Source organism: Anolis carolinensis, chromosome 4 (assembly GCF_035594765.1).
Source record: "Anolis carolinensis isolate JA03-04 chromosome 4, rAnoCar3.1.pri, whole genome shotgun sequence".
Lineage (NCBI taxonomy): Eukaryota > Metazoa > Chordata > Lepidosauria > Squamata > Dactyloidae > Anolis > Anolis carolinensis.
In genome coordinates, this window is record NC_085844.1 from 189,483,653 (window position 1) to 189,498,300 (window position 14,648).

The following is a 14,648-nucleotide window of genomic DNA, read 5'->3' on the forward strand; positions in this document are numbered from 1 at the left end:
TTTCAGAATAAATTGATAGGTTAAGAAGTAATAGGATATCAGCCCTAGACAGTATTCGCCCAGGGATTTTGAAAGAACAAAATAAGAAATTGTTCAGCTGTCCATGTGTAATGCTTCACAGCATCAATCATACAATCAAAGAATCTGAAGGCAGACAATTCCACACCAATTTTTGTTACTGGTATCTCATGTATCTGCTGAGGAAAACAGTAAAAATGATAAGTATGCATGAATTGATTAAATTCTTGAATAAAACGGACATGTTGAAGGAAATTCAAAAGAGAAAGATTCCAATGCTAAGGAGAAAAGCACCCATATGAGATATCAAGTTTAGCTCTTGGCATTTACCATTTAAGGGTTTTCTGGCGGCAGATGAGATGAAAAACCTCTCCCAAAGCCCTAAAACGGTTGCCAACCACAGTAGACCATAATGGGCTTGACAGTTAAAGAGGTCAATTCTGAATTAAGCAACTCTGTATGAATCCTACACTTGCAATAAATAAGTAACGCTCAATAGATGATCATTACCCGCCTGTCCTCGTGGCTTGACTATCTTCACTGCAGGAGTGGGGAATATTTGGCTGTGCAATTCTTTCAGTCTTGAACTTCCATCAGACCCACTCAACATAGCTAACAATAAAGGGAATTACAGTCCAAACCATCTGGGGATTGAAAGGTACCTCACCTCTGTTTTAATGGCTACTCACAACAGTGAATGTCAACATGTACTGGTTGAAACATCACATTGCTGCAGATTATTGGGGCAGGGGGGTCATAGTAAGGTCCCCGTAGAAGTTTGTCATGGTATAAGCATGAAAGGTAAAGAATCCATGGAAGGTAAAGAATCAATAAAGCTGAAAAATTAATCATTCTTACACTGGGGATTTCTTCAGCTATGGAAGCACTGAGGCTCTTGTTCAGATGAAGGATCCAGTCGGTTAACAATTTTGTCTGTGTCTTTTCTACCTTTCACAGTTTCATGACTGGCTTAGAGTGCACCTGCACTGTAGAATGAATACAGTTTGATACCACTTGAACTGCCATAGTTCAACGTGAGTTGTAGTTTTGTAAGGCACTCTTTGGCAAAGAAAGCTAAAGGCCTTGTAAAACTACAACAATACTCTAAGTGGGATTTCAACAGCGGTACCAAAAGCAGGTTGCCTCTGGATGCAAATAGCAGCCTCATTTGTCAGAAAGATGAAGGATAAAACTTTGCCAACACTTGGTCATTTTACAAATCAGATGGGTGCAATTTCTTTTGCTATTTGGTGAGTGGGGAGAGTGTTGGTATAGTTTCTGTTTTGGTCCCAAAGCATATGGAAGCCTCCACTATCCATAGAGTTGGATTTTTGAAGTTTTCAACCTATAGAACTTCTACAGCTAGCAGCTGCTCTGTTTCAGCTCCGTCTCTCTTTCCATATTGAGGACGATGGAAGTGACAACAGAGGAGGCTAGCACACACAGCCTCTCCATGTGTTCAGTCAAAACACTTCAGTAACACCTGAATAGGGTTGTAGTCACTCTCCACATATAGAAAATAATGTCGAAGGGATGATGCTAATCAGCTCCTCATCCTTACACATTCACACTAGTCCTGTCATGAATCGTTAAAAGGGGCTTATGTGTCTAGACCAGATCTCAGATAGAAGGCAGCCCATAAGAAGTTGTTTCTTGCTTATAGAATTCCTAACAAAAGAAGACACTCCTTCACAAGCTCAGGCAATCTTTTAGCTGTGCTCCAGGTATAAACAATACCTAAATTTCTCAGAGACCAACTTAGTCAGATTTAACTGCAGCTACCATCCCCATGCTTTGGAGGTTGGTATGTGAAGCATAAATTCCCCAAAACCTTTCACAACCTCCCAAACTGCTGAGCCTGAACACTGCCATCAAAGGGAAAGGATAGGGACCTCTCTCTTGGTAACCCATTTTAAAATCTTGAACTTGGCTTGACATTCTGGCATCCTTGTGCTCACCTTGTTCTTTCAGAAACTGCATATACACATGAAGAGACTCTCAGAAAACAGAAATAAGCAAAGTGATACAGGTCTTTGAATGCATTGTTGAAACATGTAAGCACTATTAATTTGCCAAAAGACAGCTCTAATCCTTGTTTTTGCAGCCATATTTCACACTGTGAAATTGAATGCAAAAGTACCAGTTTGTGTATTTGCAGTTCCACTGTGGCCATAAAACAAAGTGCTCATATGTTTGCAAGAGAGTGTTGTATGCAATGGTACAACAATTCTTTGGGAGGGCAGCGTGAGTATGAGTGCTGGCAATGTTGATTTTGATATTATAGCTGAGGTCAATTTTACTGCACAGAAAAGTCAGGGCCTTTGCCAATGAGATTCATTGATTTAAAAGTAATGGAGCTGTTCTGAGATACATGAAAACTGGGCTAACAGGCTTTAGTTTTAAACAGAATCAGCTTAGATCATATTAAGAACCAATGGAGCATAAAACTCTTGCAATGTTCTTGTGCAGAAGGGTGCAGAGGGCAAAGACTGTTCCTTCTTCTCCAACTGCGCAATGGCAGCCAGATGGCACTGGGTACAGTCCCCCTCCCATTGTCACAGCAACTGCTTGTACACTGATGTGGGGGTGCAGATGGACACTGGCTGGCTACACGTCTATAGCAGAAGAAATGGCACTCTACAAGGACATGCTGCATGTCTCATAGACTCATAGAGTCATGGAGTTAGAAGAGGCCCCATGGGCCATCATGTCCAATTCTCTGCTCAGTGCAGGATTTCCACTTTAAGCATCCTTGCAAAAAAAAACTTGACAGCTTTTGACAGAGAAACTTTCCCCGAGTTGTGTTGGTAAATTTTGTAAGATTAGACTTGTGATTTGGTTCTGCAGCAACATCACCTGAACAAGTTGATAATTGATGGTCAACAAATGATTTTGTTTAAAGATATGCCTCCTAGAATTCTGATGACAAGATGACAAGAAATGATTCTACTGTCTTGACATAAAAGCTGAAAGCAAAGCATATCCAGTTTCAATGGGAGAAGCCAGATACGCGGGGAATTAATCAAAAGAGAGTCAGATTAAACACAGTGCAAAGGGTGAAAGAAATCTTGATGAAATATGGAGACAGGTTTGAAACACATCAGAAGAGGAGAAGGAAGAAGAGGAAGATCAAAGGTATGGAGAAGAAAAGACAAAGGATGATGAAGAAAATATAGATCCTGATTAATGAGGTGAAACAGAATGGTCTCTGTTAATGGCTGATGAATATTTATGAATCTGTTCAGATGGACAATTGACTATGTTGAAGAAGAAGAAATCTTTGGCTAACTATGAAAAATTGGAACTGGATCATTACCCTTTCACAACAGGCATTTGTCAACTGTAGGATTCAAGAATTAATATAATGTTACCAAAAGTAGTAGTATGAATATATAACATCATTTAAAGGCAGTAAACTAACAAGAGCCTTTGTTGTTGTTCTTTACTGTGCATGTTTATGTATGTTTTGTTGTTTATTTCTGTTTTGTTATTTTTAATAGTCACTTAGTTGTAGTCTGTAGTAGCAGCTAATACATAGTTGTGTGGATTTTAATTTTATTTATCTAAAAATTCACTTATATGTTTTATTTTGTCATTTCCTCGAATAAAAATTACTTTAGAAAAAATGGACAAAACAGTGATTATACATTTTGCCTGGTATCATAGCACCTATAAGGGCCAAAAAACATGCATATTTTCCAAAACCCAAGCCTGATGATTACCCAAACCAGAACTGAGTCACATGTCTAGAATCTAGACAAAACATGGTGGGGGTGGGGGGGGGGGTGGTATGATGTAATTCCAATGTAACTGCTCTATGCCACAGCTGGTATACGGCAGCTGTTTATGTTGCCATAATAGTGGATATGTGAAATGAGTGGGACTTGCCTCCAGATCTTCAGCAGGAACACTATTTTTATTAGGGTCTATTCATTCAAATTCTTAGGGAATATGGAAGGGCTATTACACTTGCATCTTGTTTATCATCTTCTTTCATTCTCTTCCGACTCTGTTGAATAGAACGGTAGACTAGATAGTCCTTGGGTTTGATCCAGCAGGACTCTTCTTATTTACTCCAACACACCTGGAAGTAAGATGGCTTATAGCAGCTGTTCCTACCACACCTTATGAAAAGCAAGTGCCATAACCATGGGTTCTGGAACAGGCTTCTTGCACACTGCTTACATAATAAATACATATTCCGACAAAGCTAAGCATAGTTAAGCCAACAAGAATAATTTTAACATTATCAACAGAAAGTTCATGGAGCTTGTGTGGAGACACCACTCAGATCTACACTTCTCTATCATCAAATATTACTGTAGATGGAGAAAAATATCATTTATACACATACATACATGCCAGTTTGCAACTAGTCATGTTAATGGCAGTCTGGGATATTCCTTACAGATAGCTTCATCTCCATGGAAATACCCCCACTTTTTGGAAAGTTATTCTTCAGAATCAATTTACATAGGAAGCAAACACTTCCAGAAGTTGCATCCCTTTCCCTAGCAGGAAAAGTAGGCTTTGTGTCATAAGCCAAATAGCTTGTTCTGCTTCAGAAACTGATGGACTTCCATCTAGTGGCTAGATCATGAAATTCTCACCCATTTGGCAGCCCACATATCTCATTCACTGAAACCAATTCACACTGCCCAAAAATTCTGCAAACTAACAGTAAGTTATCTACAAACCAGCTGAAGAATGAAAAGAGTTGGACTAAAATTCTAAACCTCTCAGCAAGACATTTGCTACTAATTCCAAATAACAACTTACATTCTTCAGGCACAGTAGTGAGACATCTCTAATTTTATTCACACCTTTCCCCATACCTGAACTGCCACTTTACCAAATTTTCAAAACCTTCAATTTGCCTTCCCCTAAATAAATAACAGATATTTTAAAGCCAGCAATTTTAAGCCAGTATATACTCAATTGAATCATTCTTGTTATCAAACGCTACTAGCATAAACCATTCAACAGACAGAAAAGGATCCTAAAAAGGTGGCGGGAGGGAGGGAGAACGGGTGTAACATTGAGGTGGGTGGGTACTGTCCCCCATCAGAATTCTGTCCCCATGAAGTTTCCTTCAATCCCCAAATTTCCAGAATTGAGGAGTGAAGCTTTGGAAAATGTTCACATCTAGAATTTGTATTAGATTCACATTTCCTTAATAATTTTGCCCACCTCTTTTTTTCCTTTGGATGCCTAAAACATATTTCTAAACACACAACTGATGTTTTGAATCACTGTAGTGTAAAAAATATGAGGATTAAATGAACATCTCAATTGAGGAGAAAGTTTATATTGGGACAATTTATTTATTTCCCTCCCTGCCCACTAGTTTGCTTTGCAAGCACGACTGGCGGGGACGAGAGACAGGGCCTTCTCAGTGGTGGCCCCTCAGCTGTGGCACTCCCTCCCTAGCAACAATAGATCGGCCTCCTCCCTCTTAGCCTTCAGAAGGAAAGTAAAAACCTGCTCTGGGATCAGGCTTTCGGATAATAGTGCGGTGCAATAATAGATGTGGAATATGTGCAATGACTATGGAACGGCTTTAGACTATGATTTTTGGGTGGTGTGATTTTAATTGAATGTAATGTTTTAAATGTTAATATGTATTAATTTTTAATTCAAGTATTTTAAGCTCATGTTTTGTATGTGTTTTTGAGCCATTGAATAATTGCCATATGTAAGCTGCCTTGAGTCCCCTTCGGGGTAGAGAAAGGCGGAGTATAAATAGGGTAAATAAATAAATAGCTACACCCCAGGAAGAGAAATAACATTTTGCAAAAAGGTCCTGTTTTATCATCTTCAAGTAGTTCTTATTCAGCACAAAGAAGAAAGTCCCTATTCACAATGTACCACCTCTTTTGATCTGGCGTCTAATAAAGTAACCTAGCTACAAGTGATGCTCTAAATGAGGCTCGTGTGTGTGCTCGAGAGCAAAGCATCCAGAAAACCAAACTGGACCAAAGGCATCTCTTTAATTCATAATTCAGAGGGTCAATGCAAGCAGGAAGCACAGGTCAGAGATCCACGCTCTGTGGCTCCAGCGAAACTTATTTAGTGTCAAAGGGGACTCGTGGTGCTTTGCAAAATAATGCTCTCTTACAGGAAGAGCAGGGAAGATGCTTGAAGGAGTGCTTCATGCACATTCTATTATCTGATTCAGTATTCCATGCCTTCATTTCACTTTGTGTGAATTGTACTATTAAAAAAACACGACTACAAATGATTCAGTCCATCACTTACTTCAATAATAATCCTGCTAATTATATCCAATTAGCCAAACACAGAGAAAGCCTGCATCTTCAGACTGAAAAAATATCCCAAGATGTCACACTGTCCAAAGAATTTCAGTGTATGGGCAGAGAGCTGCTTTTTCTGGCAAATTATCAAGGCACAGAACCACTCAGAATACAAGCCCTTGTCACTCGCCCTGGAACATCGCCACCGAGAAGCAGACAGTCTGATGTTCTTTCTGATCCTGAGATGCTGCACTCAGACCAAACACATTCTCTCATGTCACTGCAAATGGAATCATTAAAAAGTTTTCAAAGGGATTAAGCAGATTCTAGATAATTTCTTAGGCAAGGAATATTTTTTTCAAAACTAAGAACAAAATTATAGCGAGTCCCAAGCAACATACTTATTCATCTCTAGACAGTTTTTCTTCAGTTCAATGACAGAGGAATCAAAAGCCAATTAAATGACTTATTTAAAAGACCAGACCACACACACACAAGCATGTCTGTAGAGAACAATTTTGACTAGATTGTATTTCGTCATGTATCTTTGTTCTATGCAAGCCATCTTCAGCCATGGAGCCCTCTAAATGTGGTCTGTCTGGGGATTAAGGGAGGTGCAGTCCAACACAACTGTGAGGGAAACTTCCCTGTGTTTTTGGATTTAAAGCGTAAGGAAGCAGAAAGGGAGGTTGGGAGAGTGAAATAATATCTTTTTAATGAAACCCTGTTAATACTGTGTTGTTGAAGGTTTTCATGGCCAGAATCACTGGGTTGCTGTGAGTTTTCCGGAGTGTATGGCCATGTTCCAGAAGCATTCTCTCCTGACTTTTTGCCCACATCTATGGCAGGCATCCTCAGAGGTTGTGAGGTCTGCTGGAAACTAGGCAAGTGAGGTTTATATATCTGTGGAATGTTCAAGATGGGAGAAAGAGCTTTTGTGTGTTTGATGAAAGTGTGAATGTTGCAATTCACCAGCTTGATTAGCATTTAATGGCCTTGCAGCTTCAACGCCTGGCTGCTTCCTGCCTGGGAGAATTCTTTGTTGGGGGGTGTTAGCTGGCCCGGATTGTTTCCTGTCTGGAATCCGTCTCTTTTCAGAGTGTTGTTCTTTATTTACTGTATTGACTTTAGAAGATTTTTTTAAAATACTGATAGCCAGATTTTGTTCATTTTATGGTTTCCTCCTTTCTGTTGAAATTGTCCACATGCTTGTAGATTTCAATGGCTTCTCTGTGTAGCCTGACATGATAGTTGTTAGATTGGTCCAACATTTCTGTGTTCTCACATAATATCCTGTGTCCATGTTGGTTCATCAAGGACTCTGCTATGGCTGACTTCTCTGGTTGAGTGAGACTGCAGTGCCTTTCATGTTCCTTGATTCGTATTTGGGCAATGCTGCATTTGGTGGTCCATATGTAAAGAAATAGTTTGAACAGAACAGTGCCAACCCTACCTAATGCAGGAAAATTTTGAAGATCATTAAAGAGCAGCAAATTATTATTTTTATTTGTTGCTCTTGCCTTCTTTACTGCCAAAGAGTAGATGGGGTATTTGAGAGAGTTCCTGTTTTACTGTCTAACTTTGGGTATATGACATATTGATTAAGAATTTGGGAGTAAGGGGAATATTTCTGTTCTTTGGGCAGCAAACTGGCTTTCAATAGCTGTAGAATTTAATCAAGGCTATTTATTCCAGACTAATAAACTAGCACAAAGAAGTGGGATTTCTTATATATGAGCATGGAGTATGTCACATAGGGAATCACCGTCTTCTTATCTGTTAATTAAATTGGAATGATTTCTCTCCCTTCACCTAGTTCCATACTGTCAATAGCTCCTCACCATCATCCCTTATTCATTCTAGCCTGGACATTAAATCCCGGCTAGAGATTTGTGTATGTATCTTATAATCACCTGTTGACTTGGACATCATATATGTGCCTTGTAAGCACCTGTCGACTTGTGGTGACACCCTGAATTTTGTAGTTTACTTCGGCAAGGAATACTCAGAGGTGATTTGCCATTGCTTCCATCTGAAACACAGCCTATAAGCATCTAATATTCCTTGGTGGTTTCCCGTCCAAGTACGATTCTCCTCCCCTTCCAAAATCAGATAGGACCTAATGCCTTTGAGTTATATAGACTATTCCCAACTGGAACCAGTTGAAATTACATAATGAATCAAGCTCATTAAAACATTCCCATTGTTTTAATGAGCTCCTTTCAGTTGGGACTAACGGCTCGATTTAGGCAACTGACTCTAAATGTACGAGGATGATCTAGGATTTTACCTTAATTCCAAAATCCTCACTGGGACAATCACTTCATTACAGTCAATGAAAAATGTCAACACATGCCAAACAAGTTGCATGCTGAGCAAAGCAGCCTGGCAATTGTTCAGGAGAACTTCAAATCTTTCTTGCAATTCTGTGACACTTTGATTGGTTATTATAAAGCCATTACCCTAAATGTGGGGTTTAGATGTAAATTTTTTTCTTTTTACATACCTAAAGCAATTCCCTTTGAATTTTCTATTTAACAACATGACTATAATCCTATAGTCAGGAATAAGTCAGCCCCACTGAATTCAGGGAAACTATATTTTGAGAAGGTATGTATAGGATTTTACTGCTTCTAAGTGATCTTAAGTGCAAAATCTACGTATAAAGGCACAATTTCAACTCTGGTACTGATTTAAAGAGTATGGAAAGAGAAATGAACAAGTTTAACCATTTTTGATTAACTGATATAAAATATAATCACGTGATCCTATGCCTCACACAATGTACAATCTATAATGTAATGCATACACACACACACACACACACACACATACACACACATAAATATAAATATAAATATATATCCTAACTCCCTTTTCCTGGATTACTCAAAAATGCATATCAACCACTCTTTTGTGTCTAAAAACCAGACGATTTAGGCCCCTTTCACAAAGCTGTATAAAATCCACATTAAACTAGATTATGTGGCAGTGTTGCCTCAGGTAACCCAATTCAAAGCAGATATTATGAATTATCTGCCTTGATATTCTAGGTTACATGGCTGTGTGGAAGGGCCTTAAGAAGTATTTAAAGAATGAATCTACAGGTTGTGAAACTTTAATTTGACTCTACAAAAATAGTTCAGTTTTAGACTTCTGCATGAAACAATTGCAAACATTTTCTGTAGCTCTAATCCCCCACAAGCAAACCAATTAAAAATTGTGTGTGAAATTTTAAGTTGCTCTCTAAATTTATACAGAAAATTTTTTTGGAGATTATAAAACTGCTCATGCTCAGTATAACAAAACACTTCCATTGTGGGGAACTGAAAACTAAGAAGTTTGATTATTACTTTTTTTGTTATTTTAGAAATACATGACAAACTTTACAAACACAATAGATGTTTGAAAGCACAGTAGGGGTAAGGTACTCATATTTACTCAAGTCTAATGAACAATCAAGTCTAATGCGCACCTCAATTTTCAAAAGCCTGAAACCGGAAAAAGTATTTGCTGTTGAATGTAATACACAGCAGCAAAAGATGCACTCTTTGGCCAAAAAAAGGTATGTATTACAATTGCTATGTGCTTAGAATTCCTTCTTTAAAAACAAAAGTGTTAAGACACCCGAGCTTCCAGCAACAGAAAAGAAAACCTTAGGGGGCATCTATGGTGTAGAATGAATGCACTTTAATTGCCTTGGTTCAATACTATGGAATCATGGGGGCTGTAGTTTCACAAGGTCTTGAGCCTCTCTGCCAAAGTAGGCTGGTGCCTCACCAACTACAGAGTCCAAGATCCTATTGCATTGAGCCATGGCAATTAAATTAAATATGACATCCTTCAAATAACAGCTCCAGGTGCCGCTCCTGAAGCAACTTCCCCTTTTGCTTTGGCTCAGGACTAAGATTACCATATTGCACAAATCTAATGTGCACCCCAATTTTGGCAAGGTAATTTAATTTAGCCCCCCAGAAAGGTGAGCCTGAGATTTGAATAAATACAGTATTTCCTTAAATTAATTTGCTAGATATATTTTTCTTTAATTTGCTGGATGCAACAGCTTTCAATACTTAGCTATATGATACTGCCTAGAAGCAAATTAAGCATTTGCCTACTGTACTGGAAGCTACTCTCCCATTCTTTCTTGTTTTTGTTGACCATGATCTTGTGCATGAAGACCATATGCTCTGCTGCTGAGATATGGCTCAATGCTTAAAGGTTATTGCTTGCATACACATACGCTGCCAGTCCATCAGGATTCAAACCAATGGCTTCAGGGTATAGCAGCTGTTGGCTTCAACACCAATTTGGTAGTGAATTTGCTTTGTTCAGCAATTACAATATCATTATTCCAACTTGTGTGCACACACATACCTTCAAGTCACTGTCAATTTATGGACACCCCATAAATTTCACAGGGTTTTCTTAGGAATCAGATACTTAAAGATGATGTCGACCATTCCTTATTCTGAAATACAGCCATTTGGCATTCATTGGTGGTCTTCCAATCAAGTACTAACCAGGGCTTATCCTGCTTAGCTACTAAGAGGAGATAAAATCTGGTGACTTCAGGTATTTGAGTTCCAAGCCCAAATTACAACCTTGTAATTATATGTGTTCGCTTTCACTATTATTAACTAGACCAGAACTGTACCCCCCCCCCAAAAAAACTACAATGCAACCTCCCTAGCACAAATCATCATCAACATCATCATCATCATCATCATCATCATCTAATGTGCTGAGAACAGGATGGCAAATGATGACATATCTAGTCCTCTTCTGTTAGTAAGGTCATGATGTCTACACATGTGCGTTCTTGTCTCCTAATGCAAGGTCTCAACCACAGTTTACAGTACTGTACTCAGATTCAGCACCTTGGAAAGCTCCCTTATAGTGCATGACTGAAACTTGGAGTGAATTCACTATCCTATGTACTCATGTAGAAGTCATCAACTACTACAAACCACAGATCTCGACAGCATGCTGAAATTGCCCCCAGAGCCTTCTGGCTGCTTACACAAAACAGTGCATCTGAATCTGATTCATATCTTGAAGAATTCTTCATAGGTCAAATGGTATACACACAGTTGTCATTGCACTGAGAAAAGGGGATCCCAAGCATAGCTCTTCATGTCAAAATAAATCTGTTAGCATAAAAGTGTCATAAGACACTTAGCCACTTCCATGCCACTTCCACGCATTTCTGTCCCTTCTTCACAATACTTCTTACCATCATCCAAAAAACACAAGACTCTGGGATGATCCAGAACGCAGTTGGTGAACCCCTGCCTTCTTCAGATGTGGCTGGACTCTACTTTCCCTCATCCCCAGCCAGCAGGGTCATGATGGGACTCATAGTTCAATAACACCTTGGAAGGCCACAGATTCCCTGTCCCTTCATGAGAGGGAAATAAGACCATCTCTCACATGGATATCTGATTGTTTTAACAATTTTAAAGTGTTTTAAGGGATTTTAATTGAATGGTTGTTTGATTGCATTTTCATATTTGCATGTTGTGGGTTTAAAATGGCACTAGCGTAATGCCGTGAACTGTTTTGCATCACAATCCAGAGATAAATTTCTGATACAAATAAATATTTTTTTTTCATGTCAGGAGCGACTTGAGAAATTGCAAGTCGCTTCTGGTGTGAGAAAATTGGCTGTCTGCAAGGACGTTGCCCAAGGGATGCCCAGATGTTTAATGTTTTCCCATTCTGTGGGAGACTTCTATCATATCCCCACATGAGGAGCTGGAGCTGACCGATGGGAGCTCACCCCATTCCCTGGATTCAAACCACCAACCTTTTGGTCAGCAGTTCAGCCGGCACAAGAGTTTAACCCATTGCGCCATTGGGGGCTCCAATAAATAAATACAATAAAAGTAATCATCATCATCATCTGCTCCATCCCAGTCTACCATGGAAAAGGAAGCACGGTCTCTCCTTTTGAAGTAGATGAAATGTGAATTTGTGAAATGTTCGCAGGTGGGGCTTGTGGGAGGTGTAAAATGATTGGGGGCAGAAATGTTTTCCCTACCCATTCTCGAATCATAGAATCGCAAAGTTGGAAGACACCCCAAGGGCCACCCTTTCCAACCCTTTGCCATGCAGGAACACACAATCAAAGCACTCTCAACAGATGGCCATCAAGCCTCTGCCTATAAACCTCCAAAGTAGGAGACCACCACACTCCAAGGAGGCAGTATATTCTACTGCTGGTCAGGAAGTTCCTCCTAGTGTTTAGTAGTAGAGTCCTGCCATTGGAATCCATTGCTCCGAGTCCTACATAAAAAAAACAACAAGCTGACCCCTTCCTCAGTGTGACATCCTTTCAAGTATTCAAACAGGGCAATGCTGGGTTGCTGTGAGTATTCCAGGCTGTATGGCCATGTTCCAGAAGCATTATCTCCTGACGTTTCACCCACATATATGGCACTCATCCTCAGAGGTTCTGAGATGTGTTGGAAAGCAGGCAAGTGGGGTTTATATATCTGTGAAATGTTCAGGTTGGGAGAAAGAACTCTTGTCAGAATGGCCACAGCGTACGATTTCTGGATCATGCGATTTTAATATTTATATTAGGATGTTTTTGTCTTAGTGTTAAAGGTTGTCTTAATGCCTATGTCTTAATGGATGTAATGATTTTAATGATTTTAATTTATAGTTCTATGTCTGTGTCTAGCTATTATGATTATATATATATATATATATATATATATATATATATATATGTATGTATGTATGTAAGTTGGCATTGAATTCTTGCTATTAGCATGTTGTAAACCATCTTGAGTCCCACCCAGGGGTGAGAAGGGTGGTATATAAATACAGTAGAGTCTCACTTATCCAACGTTCTGGATTATCCAACACATTTTTGTAGACAATGTTTTCAATACATCATGATATTTTGGTGCTAAATTCGTAAATACAATAATTACTACATAGCATTACCATGTATTGAAGTACTTTTTCTGTCAAATGTGTTGTATAACATGATGTTTTGGTGCTTAATTTGTAAAATCATAACCTAATTTGATGTTTAATAGGTTTTTCCTTATTATCCAACATATTTGCTTATCCAACATTCTGCCGGCCTGTTTATGTTGGATAAGTGAGACTCTACTGTATACTAAATAAATAATTGCCTGCCTGATGCAAGTGTGAATGATTCAACTGGCCAGCTTGATTAGGGCTGAATAGCCTGGCACCTTCAAAGCCTGGCTGCTTCCTGCCTGGGGGAATCCTTTGTTGGAAGGTGTTATTTTCTTGTCTGGAATATCCCGTCTTCTGAGTGTTGTCCTTTATTTACTGTCCTGATTTTAGAGTTCTTCTTGAGCCTTCTCCCCTCAAAGCTGAATCCCTACTCCAGCTTTCCCACGGCTCGCTTCTCCTCAACCCACGAGCTCCCATCCCAGGGAAAGCAGGCAAACTTCGCCCAGGCAGGCAGGCAGCTGTCGCCCCCATCCACTGCCACAAATAAACACGCGCGAGAAACTTGCGTCTCCCCTGCCTGCCTGCTTGCCTGCCGGGGCGCCCGGGCTCCCCCTCTCCGCCCACTCGCCGGGAAGCGCCTCACCTGCAGGAGACGGTGACTTCCACTTTGGTGGCCGGGATGTTGCCCGTGAGGGGGTCGAAGTCCCTCACTGACGACGCCATGTCCTCGAGGTGGTCCATAACGTCGTCGTCCTCCTCCATAGGGCTGGCTCCCCGCTCGGCTCTCAACAAGTCTCCCTCCGGCGCAGAAAGAGAGAAGCCGGGGAAGGGGACAGGGGAACAGGGTCCCCAAAGAGAGCCTGCGCTTCTCCCTCCCTCCCTCCCTGTCACTCTTTCTCTCTCTCTCTCTTATCCTCCTCCTCTTCCTCCTCCTCCTCGCGATTCCTTTCCCCTCGCCGACCCACGCGAGGCACACAAACACGCCTTTCACATCGATAGTATACCTCGCGCAAAGGCCAGGATGGAAGAGAGGAGAGGATGCTGCTCACGCTCAGCAGATCTCTCTCTCTCTCTCTCTCTCTCTCTCTCTGTGCTTCTCTTTCTCGCTCCTTTTTCTTTCCCTCCTCGCCCTCTCCCCCTCCCCTTGTGATTCCGTGTTATCTCTTTGACGATCCTTTTAGTCCACGGCGTGGGTTTGGGCACACGCTCCGCCTCCTCCACACGGGAGAGAGCAGATGCAGTTGGACGCCGCTTTCACCGCCGATTTAACGAGGGCAGGGGTAGCTTTGGGTTGCTGGGAGTTTTCCGGGCCGGATGGCCATACCCCAGAAGCATTATCTCCTGACGTTTCGCCTGCATCTATGGCAGGCATCCTCAGAGGTTGTGTGATAGACTGTTGGAAGCTAGGCAAGTTGGGTTTCTATATCTGTGGAAGGT

The 14,648-nt window shown here is 40.5% G+C and overlaps 1 protein-coding gene across 1 annotated transcript in view; it reads right to left on the bottom strand.

Annotated features, from left to right (window-relative positions):
* Positions 1–14,401, bottom strand: part of LOC100561760 (copine-5) — a 185,775-nt gene extending 171,374 nt beyond the window's left edge. Inside the window, exon 1 of the mRNA XM_062978409.1 lies at positions 13,855–14,401. Within this exon, the coding sequence (XP_062834479.1) occupies positions 13,855–13,973 (119 nt within the window). The 5' untranslated portion in view covers positions 13,974–14,401. The remainder of the gene's footprint in view (positions 1–13,854) is intronic.
* Positions 14,402–14,648: the final 247 nt, after the last annotated feature.